Source organism: Lepidochelys olivacea, assembly GCF_965140295.1.
Source record: "Lepidochelys olivacea isolate rLepOli2 genome assembly, chromosome: 3".
Taxonomy (NCBI): Eukaryota; Metazoa; Chordata; order Testudines; family Cheloniidae; genus Lepidochelys; species Lepidochelys olivacea.
In genome coordinates this window covers 94515107-94527427 of record NC_140413.1, presented here as the reverse complement: position 1 = coordinate 94527427, position 12321 = coordinate 94515107, and the positions used below count along the sequence as shown (strand labels likewise).

The window sequence follows — 12321 nt, the reverse complement described above, 5'->3', positions numbered from 1 at the left end:
TGATCTGGGGTAGGCAGCCTGTTCCGCGACAGCCACACCCCCCCCCCCAACACTTTATCCTGTGGGGTCGGGGCAGGAGACTGAACCCGCTGCGGAGCGGGACTCTCCAACGCACGCGCGGCGTAAATCTGCTCCCTGAACCAGGCCAGGCCGGTGCCCAGAACCGAGAAATCCCCGCCCGTCCCCCGCCGAGCGGCGGCAGCCCGGGACCGGGGAGGGGGGAGCGGACACGCACGAGGAGTTTCTGGGTCCAGACGGGGAAGGAACGGACCTGGCTTGAGGGAGGTTCCGGGTTTGCTCCCCCCGCGCGACAGCGGGCAGGGCGCTGCGGGCCCCTCTGTGCTCGGGGCGGGGGCTGAGTCCAGCTACCCCGCGGTGGGGGGGGGGGGAGGGAAGGCGGCGGCGGCTCTGCCACCCCCAGTGCGGGACACACTAGCCCTGGGGGAGGAAAGGGGGCGTCGGGCCCCTCTTGCCTGAGGCTGTGGGGAGGGAGGCGCGGCCACGCCGAGCGGGGCCCGTCTCCCCAGCTCAGTCCGCCCTCATCTTCCCGTGTGTGCGGGGGCGGGGCGAGACGCGTCTCTTGCCCGGTGGGGGAGGGCGGCTCCCAGTCTCCGGGGCCCCTACCTGGCTCCAGGTGATGAGCTGGTTACTGGGCGCCTCCCCCAGCAGCGCCCACAGTTTGCTCAGGAAGGCCGGGACACCCGCGCTCGCGGCCGCCGCCGCCGCCGCCGCCGGCTGCTGCTGCTGCTGCTTCATTGTCGTTGTGGTAGGACCAGGATGGAGCGAGGCTGGAGTGGCCGGGCCGCGTGCGCGCATGCGCACCTACCTCCTACAGAACGCGGGCTTCACGCGCCTGCGCGCGCGTGTGGTGCTCCCCTACTCCGCCACACGCCCTTTACATAACGGGCCCACGTGCAGCATCCTCACGTGCAACAACAGCGTCAGTCCAGCGTTCCTATTGGAGGGAACGCGGAACGGCGCAGGGAATCTCTGCCACGCTCAGCGGGAGGGCGGAACCTCACTCTGAGATTCTATGTATATAGGGAGTCGCCCTAGCCAATCGGGAAGTGACTCTCTGCCCGAGGCGGGGGAACGTGAGTGCTATGCACGTGAGAGGCAAGGCGGGGGTGTAGCCTAGAGCTCAGGAAAACAGGAGTGGGCGGCATGGTGGGACGAAGGCGCGGGGGTGAGGAGTAGGGCTGGGGCAGTTTGGGAAGGAAGCTGTCATCCTCGTCCCATTCAAGAAACTGCCTATCTGAAGGGGCAATACATTAGCACTGGAGAGAGTTTTTCTGGGAGATGATGCAGCCCTAATTGTGCCTTATATCAGGGGTGGGCAAAATATAGCCCACGGGCTGAATGTGGCCATCTAACATTTCTGGCCAGCCCGCTGTGACTCCTCCAATGGAGCAGCTTGGTCAGGAAGGCTGCCTGCATGCTGTGGTCCCAGCGCCACTCCCGGAAGTGGGTGGCTGCTGCAGGCATGTTGATCTGTGCCCCAGGGACTTCCTTAAACCTCCGCCATGAATTTCCCCGACACCCCACCCTCCAGTTTTGTGATCTAGTTACATACAGTGTTGCCAATTTAGGGATTGTTTGGAAATTTGAATTGAAATTGAAACATTTATATACATTTTAAAAGCATATAAAGAGTATGATAAAATATGTGTATCTGAAAAAGTATAGTAGATTTGAGATCTATGAAGATAGACTAACTTCCTTATACAGCTGTTGTTTTTTATTACAATGTTAGTGCTTTCATTTTGGTGATGTTGGCCATCCTAATAATTTCAAATTATGATTTGTAAGCAAAGTCTAAATGAGCTCTCCCAGACAGCTAGTGATGAGCTGGGGGCAAAGGCTTCAGGATCAGACTGTATTTACATTTACATCTAATCTACCTAGGTATATAGCAAACAGAGCTATGTTGCCCAAGTGATAGATTTTGGCAGGGGTTGGGTTACAAATCACTTGAATGTGGGGGCGGGGTAATGAAATGTTGTTCTTATTGTATGAGTAGAGGGCAGTAGAACTGTACTTAGCCTGTGCTGATTGAGGGCATCGAGAGAGGGTGGGGACAGGTATTTTGCTTGATGGTCTGCCGGAGTCACAAGTACTATTTGATCTGCCCCCTGCACTGTTTAAAGACAGAGCTGATTAGCCTCCATAGATAGTCTTTTGTTTTGCTAAGTGACCACTGCAGCTGAAATTGATGATGAGGTCTAAGTGCTTAGACCTGCTGTGGGAGGGTGTTTCTGTGGAAGAGAAGGCACAGTCCGCACTAGGAGCGAGGTTCCCCCACTGAGAGCTCAGCTGAAATCACTGAGAGCTGGGTGGAACCTCAAGAGAACAACTCGCAGAGGTCACAGTGGCAGGTGGCAGCAGAAGGTGATGGCGCAGGGCTATTGGCAACAGAGCATTGGAGTGAACGGTGGCACAACGAATAACAGTGAGCAGCTGGAGGAACGAGAAAGGTGCCTTCTTGCCCCCCACATGGGAGGTGAACTCATGTGAAAGCACCTCTGAACTCTGAGTCTCCACTGACCAAGGACAACACTGGTGAGTGTTAATGAGGCGGTTAAGAATGCCAGAGACACAACACAGTTCATGCAAACAAACATGGCTGTGGCATCTTACTTTCTATTTAAGCAAGAGATACCACACACTACAAACTGGAGGACAATGTTAAGTGCATTGTCACTTGTTCATCCTGAAGTTGAACACTGGTTCCGAACAAGATGAGCAAATGCTCTCATTTCTGCAAGAAACACTGCTGACTGGTGTTAGGATATAGATATTCAGGTCTGTCTGTAAAGGCCTATACTCTAAGAATTTAGGTGTATTATTATCACTTGGCTAGTTATAGAGGTACAAAAGAAAGAAAGAAAGAATCAAAATCACTGTCTGCTGGTGTAAGGGCCTTCTCTTACTGTGACAGTTTGAGGACCTGTGCTTAGGCTCAGGCCTTTGGCTAAGCAGCAGAGGCAGCCATAAGCTGGGAAGCAAATGGTCAGATCCTCACATTCCAAACTAGTCACATTGAAAGAAGGTGCTATTAGGAATACAGTCCTGTCCTGATAGTGCCTATTGCCTCCAGAGAAAGGGAAGTGCCTAGAAGATGTAAAAGGAAACTTAGTTTGATAGCATCCTGTCTGGCAAGAACTCACTTATCAATAGCTGGGATGTGAAATCCTCACTTCTGTATTGTTTTGTCATTATAGTTCCCACTTTGCTATTGTTTGTCTGTATAATCTCTGTCTGGTTCTGTGATTGTTCCTGTCTGCTGTATAATTAATTTTGCTGGGTGTAAACTAATTAAAGTGGTGGGATATAATTGGTTACATAATCATGTTACAATATGTTAGGATTGGTTAGTTAAATTTCAGGAAAATGATTGGTTAAGGTATAGCAAAGCAGAACTCAAGTTTTACTGTATAGTCTGCAGTCAATCAGGAAGTGAGGGGGTGAGTGTGTGGGGGGGAAATGGGAACAGGGAATGTGGGTAAGGAAATTGGAATCATGTTTGGCTAAGGGCAGGAATGGGAACAAGGACACAGGTGTAAGGCTCTGTGGTGTCAGAGCTGGGAAGGAGGATACTAAGGAAGGAAACTGGAATCATGCTTGCTGGACGTTCACCCCAATAAACGTCTAATTGTTTGCACCTTTGGACTTCAGGTATTGTTGCTCTCCGTTCATGCGAGAAGGACCAGGGAAGTAAGTGGGTGAAGGAATAAGCCCCCTAACAACTGGCTAGATGCATGTGGTGCAACAGTGAAAGACTCAACAGTTGAAAAAGTGAAGAACTCTCTCACCTCATTCAAAAAATTTGCATACATGGCTGATGAATGCACCAATGCAAATAGTCATCAAGTATTAAGTCATTGTGTACGTTATCTTGATGTCAGTGGTAGGCCAGTAGGTGCATTTCTAGATGTTCAAGTTATAGAAGACAGATCATCTTCATCTGTGACAACCCACATCTTAGAAGAGTTAAATGCTTGTCAATTGGACCCCAAACAGATGGCTGCTTGTGCATTTGATTGAGCTGCAAACTTCTCTGGAAGACCGGGTGGAGCACAAGCTTTGTTCAGAGAAAAGTGTAACCCTAATCTCTCCTATACACACTGCAGAGGCCATCTACTCCAACTAGCACTAGTACGAGCTGCAGACTCTTCAAAAGACATTTTTAAGCGCTATACATTTAATGTCTTCATTATATTCTTTTTTTCAACAAGAGTCCAAAAAGACTGAATATCTTGGAAAATGTAGAAGACGGACTGAAGTTCAAATTAGTCCAACCTGGGAAAACCCTCTGGCTTTCTCATGAGTGATCCTTGGCTGTTGTCTTAAAATTACTCCAGCCTTTATTACTGGCTTTGGAAAGTATCTACCAAGATGGGATAGATCTAAGTAGTTAGGTTCGTGGATTACTTTTGCTACTATGTTCAGACAAAACTATTGCCATTCTCTCTCTTGTAAGTCTGCTGTTGAAACCACTTGGGTCATTAAACAATGGCATCCAGGAATCTGCTACAACAGTAGTAGATCTTTGTCCAGCAATAGAAGCTACATTTGGATCAATCAGAGAGCTATCCATTGAAAAAGTACTGGGAGGAGCAAATGACTTCAGTGCAGAAGTTGACAAATGAAGGCATTTATATTGAATCCTTAAGTGAAGAGGACAAGAAGTGTTTGTTGAGACAACTGAAAAAGTACACAGACTTGATTCTTAAAAATCTACAATAGCAACTTCTAGATTCTACTCAACCTATATGTAGCTTTTACAGATCCCTGTCCTATAAAATACCAACAGATGAGTGGAGTGAGGCACTACCAGCAATGGGGCTGCCATGTGCTCAGGACAGAATAGAGAATTTGAACACAGAGTGGAATATCATACGATGAATGAATGAAGATTTGACTTCGACTTCTTTTTTTATCGTCACTAGTGGCTCAACCCGATCTTTATGCTATGTTTCGTGGGCTGAAAGAAGTAGGAATTAATCTCTTGCTACTCCCAGTCACAACAGCTACAGTTGAGCGTTCTTTTTTTATCATTGAATAGAATTTTGTGTTCTGAAAGAAGTCGCCTTCTGCCTGATCATGTGAATGAACTGATGAGCATATCAATTGAAGGAATGGAAGTACCGGCGAAACAAGAAGCCACCAAAGATGAACGCATTGCATTCAAGAAGTTGATTAATAGAGTTGTGCAAAATTATAACAAGAAACCAAGAAGAATGTAGATATAGTGCTTCATAGAAGGCTTGAGTAGCCAACTTTTTTTAAATTTTGTGTGATGATTTTAAAATATCCTAATAAAATGGTCATGAAACATTTTTTCAGTTTTTTTTAGTATGGTGCCATACAGCCCACCTTCACCCTCATGGTCTCACCCCTCATTGGCCCTGACCCCCGGTAAATTCAACGCCCCCCCATTTCAATTCCTGCGGAAAACACTGGTGTACCCCTGAGGGGGGGAAGCAGCTCCGTGCACAGCTCCCACCCCCAGCACCATCCTCACAACTCCCATTGGCCGGAAACCAACTAATGGGAGCTGCGGGGGCAGAGCTTGTGAGTGCAGGCAGCACACGGAGACCTGCTGCCTCTTCCCACCAAGGGGTGCACAGAGACGTGCCAGCAGCCAGTCTCATCATCTTCCAGGAACGGTGTGGTAAGCACCTCCTGGCCAGAGCCTGCACCTCACACCACCTCCTGTCCCCAGCCCCACTGTCCCAAGTCGGAGCCCCCTCCTGCACCAAACTCCCTCCTAGAGCCCACACCTCTCATTGTCTCCTGCACCCTAACACTCTGCACCAGCCTGGAGCTCCCTCCTGCACTCAAACTCCCTCCCAGAAAACTACACCACTTCCATTAATATAATAAAAATATGCGGCCCGTGATGACTTACCAAAATTTGTGGAGTGGTCCCTCTGCAAAAATTGTTGCCCACCCCTACCTTATACCTTGCAGTCAGCGTGTTACTGGGTTGGTTCTTAATGTTGGCTACACTATTTCACTTACAACTTTAGATGCAGATAGCATATTTTAATCCCCCTTCTTTTATCCTAATTTCACTGGCACTAGGGGCTCAGATGTCCACACATTCTTTTAGCTAAGACACATAAGTGCTGTAGCGTCAGGGTTGCTGGACCATCTCCATGCCTTAGTTTTCCTTTGGATAAATTAGCAATGGTTGCTGTTTGTTTTAAAAAGTACAGTAACATTTTTGCAGTCAGGAGGGTAGATGGGGACTGATAAAGAGACCAAGTGGATGAGGTAATGTCATTTATTGGACCAGTGGTTGTCTCTCTGACAAACAGAAGTTGGTCCAATAAATGACAAAGCAAAGTATTTATGTGAACTTGCTTCTGCACCCATGGATACAGATATGCCATTCTTGGATAACTAGCATAACAGACTCCCTGTATAATCATCAAAATGAACTATTTAGAATATCATTTTGATATCCTCATCCTTTTTTTGTGTGACTTAGTTTGGTGGAATCTAAAGCCTCTTTCTCACCCTCCTTCACAAAAATACATTCAAACAACTGTCTAAGAAATTGTATGTCATAGACAGTATATGCTAAGTTAGACTTCTACTACTTTACTGTTGTCAAATACTTTGGTATTGTATACACAAAAAAACTATCCCGAGTCTCAGACTCCTGGCCTTGTGGACAATGGAACTGAATAATTCAGTGCACTGCCGGGGGTTATAACACTGAATATTTTCTTTATTTTCATATCTTGCCTTTTCACACCACTTCGTTTAAATAGACAGTTTAGAGGACAATCAAGACCCAAACCAGGCTTTATTTTTTTTCTGGTGAAGTAGGAACAAAACACATTTATTCAGTTGACTCTAATTCTGTAGTAACTACTTCAGTAGGAATCATCATCACACAGCATAGAGGAGAGAGAAGGAATTTTTATTCCTTATAAGTACAAAGAAGAGACTTGCTTCCCTTCTCTTAGTATAAGACTACAAAAGATTATTTTTTATCTGGAACCATCTGTTTTGATAAAGAAATGTTATATGCTAAGTAGCTTTTGTAAGGGTGTTTTTTAATTAAAAAAAACACATTCGCTTAAACAAGTTTTCAGATGAAATATGCGGTACTTGAAGGACCTTAATTCAAGCTAACTAGTGGCACAAAACAAATAGCCTCAGCTTTCTGTTTCATAAAGAATAATTCTATTCTCTCTCTGAGTGAGAACATGAATGTTTGTTTGTCAATTGGAAGTCTACAGGAGCTGTGTATGTCAGTACAAAGAATTAATAGGGCACCATGTTGAACAAATTTTGAAAAAAAAATTTGTATTAAGTGGTTTCATGCTGCAGTGGTAGCTTTTCAGACCTGAAGAGCAGGTCTTTGTAAGCTCAAAAGCTTGTTTCTCTCATCAACAGAAGTTGGTCCAATAAAAGGTATTACCTCAGCAACCATATCTCTCAAATGCTAACAGGTCACTTTCAAGGGGAGAGGAAGGAGGCCCCCTTTTAAAGAGTCTTAAGTTTCCAGAGAAGTTCTGTAGCCTAGTTTCAAGACATTGGAGGAAACAGCCAATTTGCTGAGAACATAGGCGTGTCTAGTTCATTGCGCTTCATGCACACTGATAATGAGCTTAGCAAAAGCAAGAAACCAAAAACCCCTCTCCTCTAGGCCCTGGTCTACATTAGGACTTTAGGTCGAATTTAGCAGCATTAAATCGATGTAAACCTGCACCCGTCCACACGATGAAGCTCTTTATTTCGACTTAAAGGGCTCTTAAAATCGATTTCCTTACTCCACCCCGACAAGTAGATTAGCGCTTAAATCGGCGTTGCCGGCTCCAATTTGGGGTACTGTGGATACAATTCGACGGTATTGGCCTCCGGGAGCTATCCCAGAGTGCTCCAATTTGACCACTCTGGACAGCACTCTCAACTCAGATGCACTGGCCAGGTAGACAGGAAAAGAACTGCGAACTTTTGAATTTCATTTCCTGTTTGGCCAGCGTGGCAAGCTGCAGGTGACCATGCAGAGCTCATCAGCAGAGGTGACCATGATGGAGTCCCAGAATCGCAAAAGAGCTCCAGCATGGACCGAACGGGAGGTACGGGATCTGATCGCTGTATGGGGAGAGGAATCCATGCTATCAGAACTCCGTTCCAGTTTTCGAAATGCCAGAACCTTTGTCAAAATCTCCCAGGGCATGAAGGACAGAGGCCATAACAGGGACCCAAAGCAGTGCCGCGTGAAACTGAAAGAGCTGAGGCAAGCCTACCAGAAAACCGGAGAGGCGAACGGCCGCTCTGGGCCAGAGCCCCAAATATGCCGCTTCTATGATGAGCTGCATGCCATTTTAGGGGGTTCAGCCACCACTACCCAGCCGTGTTGTTTGACTCGTTCAATGGAGATGGAGGCAATACGGAAGCAGGTTTTGGGGACGAAGATGATGATGATGAGGTTGTAGATAGCTCACAGCAAGCAAGCGGAGAAACCGCTTTTCCCGACAGCCAGGAACTGTTTCTCACCCTAGACCTGGAGCCACCCAAGGCTGAACCCACCCAAGGCTGCCTCCTGGACCCAGCAGGCGGAGAAGGGACCTCCGGTGAGTGTACCTTTTAAAATACTATACATGGTTTAAAAGCAAGCATGTGAAAGGATTACTTTGCCCTGGCATTCACGGCTCTCCTGGATATACTCCCAAAGCCTTTGCAAAAGGTTTCTGGGGAGGGCAGCCTTATTGCATCCTTCATGGTAGGACACTTTACCACTCCAGGCCAGTAACACGTACTCGGGAATCATTGAACAACAAAGCATTGCAGTGTATGTTTGTTGGCATTCAAACAACATCCGTTCTTTATCTCTCTGTGTTATCCTCAGGAGAATGAGATATCATTCATGGTCACCTGGTTGTGGTTGGAAATGTTCTCCGAGCTCATGCTGTCCTCCCACACTGACAGAGCACAGACGAATGCGTGGAGGCAAATAATGTCAGAGTGCAGGAAAGCACAAAATGACCGGGAGGAGAGGTGGTGGGCTGAAGAGAGGGCTGAAGCTCAAATGTGGCGGCAGCGTGATGAGAGGAGGCAGGATTCAATGCTGAGGCTGCTGGAGGACCAAACCAGTATGCTCCAGTGTATGGTTGAGCTGCAGCAAAGGCAGCTGGAGCACAGACTGCCACTACAGCCCCTGTGTAACCAACCGCCCTCCTCCCCAAGTTGCATAGCCTCCACACCCAGACGCCCAAGAATGCGGTGGGGGGGCCACCGGCCAACCAACCACTCCGCCACAGAGGATTGCCCAAAAAAAAGAAGGCTGGCATTCAATAAATTTTAAAGTTGTAAACTTTTAAAGTGCTGTGTGGCATTTTCCTTCCCTCCTCCACCACCCCTCCTGGGCTACCTTGGTAGTCATCCCCCTATTTGTGTGATGAATGAATAAAGAATGCATGAATGTGAAGTAACAATGACTTTATTGCCTCTGCAAGCGGTGATCGAAGGGAGGAGGGGAGGGTGGTTAGCTTACAGGGAAGTAGAGTGAACCAAGGGGCGGGGGGTTTCATCAAGGAGAAACAAATAGAACTTTCACACCGGAGCCTGGCCAGTCATGAAACTGGTTTTCAAAGCTTCTCTGATGCGTACTGCGCCCTCCTGTGCTCTTCTAACTGCCCTGGTGTCTGGCTGCGCTTAACCAGCAGCCAGGCGAATTGCCTCAACCTCCCACCCCGCCATAAACGTCTCCCCCTTAGTCTCACAGATATTGTTCAGCACACAGCAAGCAGTAATAACAGTGGGAATATTGGTTTCGGTGAGGTCTAGGCGAGTCAGTAAACTGCGCCAGCGCGCCTTTAAACGTCCAAATGCACATTCTACCACCATTCTGCACTTGCTCAGCCTGTAGTTGAACAGCTCCTGACTACTGTCCAGGCTGCCTGTGTACGGCTTCATGAGCCATGGCATCAAGGGGTAGGCTGGGTCCCCAAGGATACATCTAGGCATTTCAACATCCCCAACAGTTATTTTCTGGTCTGGGAATACAGTCCCTTCCTGCAGCTTTTGAAACAGACCAGAGTTCCTGAAGATGCGAGCGTCATGTACCTTTCCCAGCCATCCCACATTGATGTTGGTGAAACGTCCCTTGTGATCCACCAGAGCTTGCAGCACTATTGAAAAGTACCCCTTGCGGTTTATGTACTTGCAGGCTTGGTGCTCCGGTGCCAAGATAGGGATATGGGTTCCGTCTATAGCCCCACCACAGTTAGGGAATCCCATTGCAGCAAAGCCATCCACTATGACCTGCACATTTCCCAGGGTCACTACCCTTGATATCAGCAGATCTTTGATTGTGTGCATCACAGCAGCCCCCACAGTAGATTTACCCACTCCAAATTGATTCCCAACTGACCGGTAGCTGTCTGGCGTTGCAAGCTTTCACAGGGCTATCGCCACTCGCTTCTCGACTGTGAGGGCTGCTCTCATCTTGGTATTCATGCGCTTCAGGGCAGGGGAAAGCAAGTCACAAAGTTCCATGAAAGTGCCCTTACGCATGCGAAAGTTTCACAGCCACTGGGAGTCGTCCCAGACCCGCAACACTATGTGGTCCCACCAGTCTGTGCTTGTTTCCCGAGCCCAGAATGGGCGTTCCACAGCATGAACCTGCCCCATTAGCACCATGATGCATGCATTGGCAGGGCCCATGCTTTCAGAGAAATCTGTGTCCATGTCCTGATCACTCACGTGACCGCGCTGACATCGCCTCCTCGCCCGGTATCGCTTTGCCAGGTTTTGGTGCCGCATATACCGCTGGATAATGTGCGTGGTGTTTAATGTGCTCCTAATTGCCAAAGTGAGCTGAGCGGCCTCCATGCTTGTCTTCATATGGCGTCCGCACAGAAAAAAGGCGTGGAACGATTGTCTGCCGTTGCTCTGACGGAGGGAGTGTTATACCAATAAAATAAAAACCAGCAGGATCTTATTAAAGGGAAAAAGGCAAAATACCACATTTATTGTGAATACAGAAAGAATTATAGTAAGCAGTTAGTTATAGCTATAACATTCCATTCAATCTCATATTTATTCACACATTCATTCATACAAACACACCCACACACACAGGTTCTGCAAGGTTGTTATCATAGTTACCAGCCTTAGAGTTGCTCATGCCAAGCCACTGGCCAGGTGGCCTGGACATGAGGAGGGAGCAGGGCCTTGTCAGATGCTCATCTGATGCTCCTGGAAGTTGGTTTGCAGAATCAGACCCCAAAGTTCTCACTTTTTAGAGTCTATTTTTATAGGAATTTCTTCCTATGCCAGTCTATGGGAATTGCTTCATCATGCTGTTGCTGAATCAATCAGCAGATAGCACATTCCTGACGGCTCCAAGATGTTATCTTGTTCTTTGGTTCTCCCATCCTTGAGGCTGTTGGGTGGATTCCAGTCTGCCCTCCGGGGGGGGTCGTCTGGTTATTTCCACTTGACGCCTTCTTCAGCCGATGGATACTGGATTCTTAGGCTGGCACCTCCCTGATCATTCAGTTATTATCCCCACCAAGCATCCATCCACATACATCCTCTATCTCTATTTTAATCACAATTGTTAATACAACAAAAGGGTGGGGAGTCTCTGTGTGCTGTTTCTGTTGTTAGAGTATTGCTTTGAGTCTCTCTCTCTTGTGAATTGCTTTGAGAATAGACTCTATCTTAGAATGTACTAACACAATTAGCAGCTTGCAAGTTTCACACATAGAGGGAGAGAAACAGTACCAAAAACCAAGAGACCTCTTAATTAGTAATACCCTGGAATTTAAACTCTGGGGAATCAAACTCATTTGTGATTTTAATACAGAACTTCTTTAATATGATCCAACAGGAGGGGCGACTGACGACACGGCTTACAGGGTTGGCTTCAGGGAGCTAAAATCAACAACGTGGGTGGCTTTACATCGAGGAGTATTTCAGGCAGGACTTCACGGAGGGTTCCAATAAGAAATGGTGCACCTAAGTTACCGTTCTTATTGGAACAAGGAGGTTAGCCTGGCCTCTGATTGATACATGGCTAGATTTACCTCGCTGCACCTTCTCTGTGAGTGACTGCAGTGTGACCTAGAGGAATGAGTCCCCTAGACGGGGGAGGAGGCAAATGAGTACAAAACAAATCTGGTCTATTTCTTGTTTTGATCCACTCCATCTATCTTTTACATCTTTGGCTGGCAGCAGATGGTGCAGAAGGACTGCATGCCATCCACATCTCATGGCTGCTCAGCAGAAGATGGTGCAGTAGGACTGCTAGCCATCCTCATCTCTTGCCTGCCCGGCAGAAGATGATGCACT

At 47.5% G+C, this 12321-nt stretch overlaps 1 protein-coding gene and 1 long non-coding RNA gene across 3 annotated transcripts in view; one reads left to right on the top strand and one right to left on the bottom strand.

Annotated features, from left to right (window-relative positions):
* Positions 1-831, bottom strand: part of HSF2 (heat shock transcription factor 2) — a 38839-nt gene extending 38008 nt beyond the window's left edge. The window contains exon 1 of one of the 2 annotated variants that reach the window (XM_084622835.1): positions 625-831. In XM_084622835.1, coding sequence (XP_084478961.1) covers positions 625-816 — 192 coding nt within the window. In that variant the 5' untranslated portion in view covers positions 817-831. The remainder of the gene's footprint in view (positions 1-624) is intronic. The other variant, XM_084622836.1, reaches the window with a different exon arrangement.
* A 1174-nt stretch (positions 832-2005) lies between these two features.
* On the top strand, positions 2006-5337 carry LOC311518680. Its single transcript, XR_014711066.1, has 2 exons — positions 2006-2559; positions 3676-5337. It is a non-coding gene; the product is annotated as an uncharacterized lncRNA (long non-coding RNA).
* The last annotated feature ends 6984 nt before the right edge of the window (positions 5338-12321 follow it).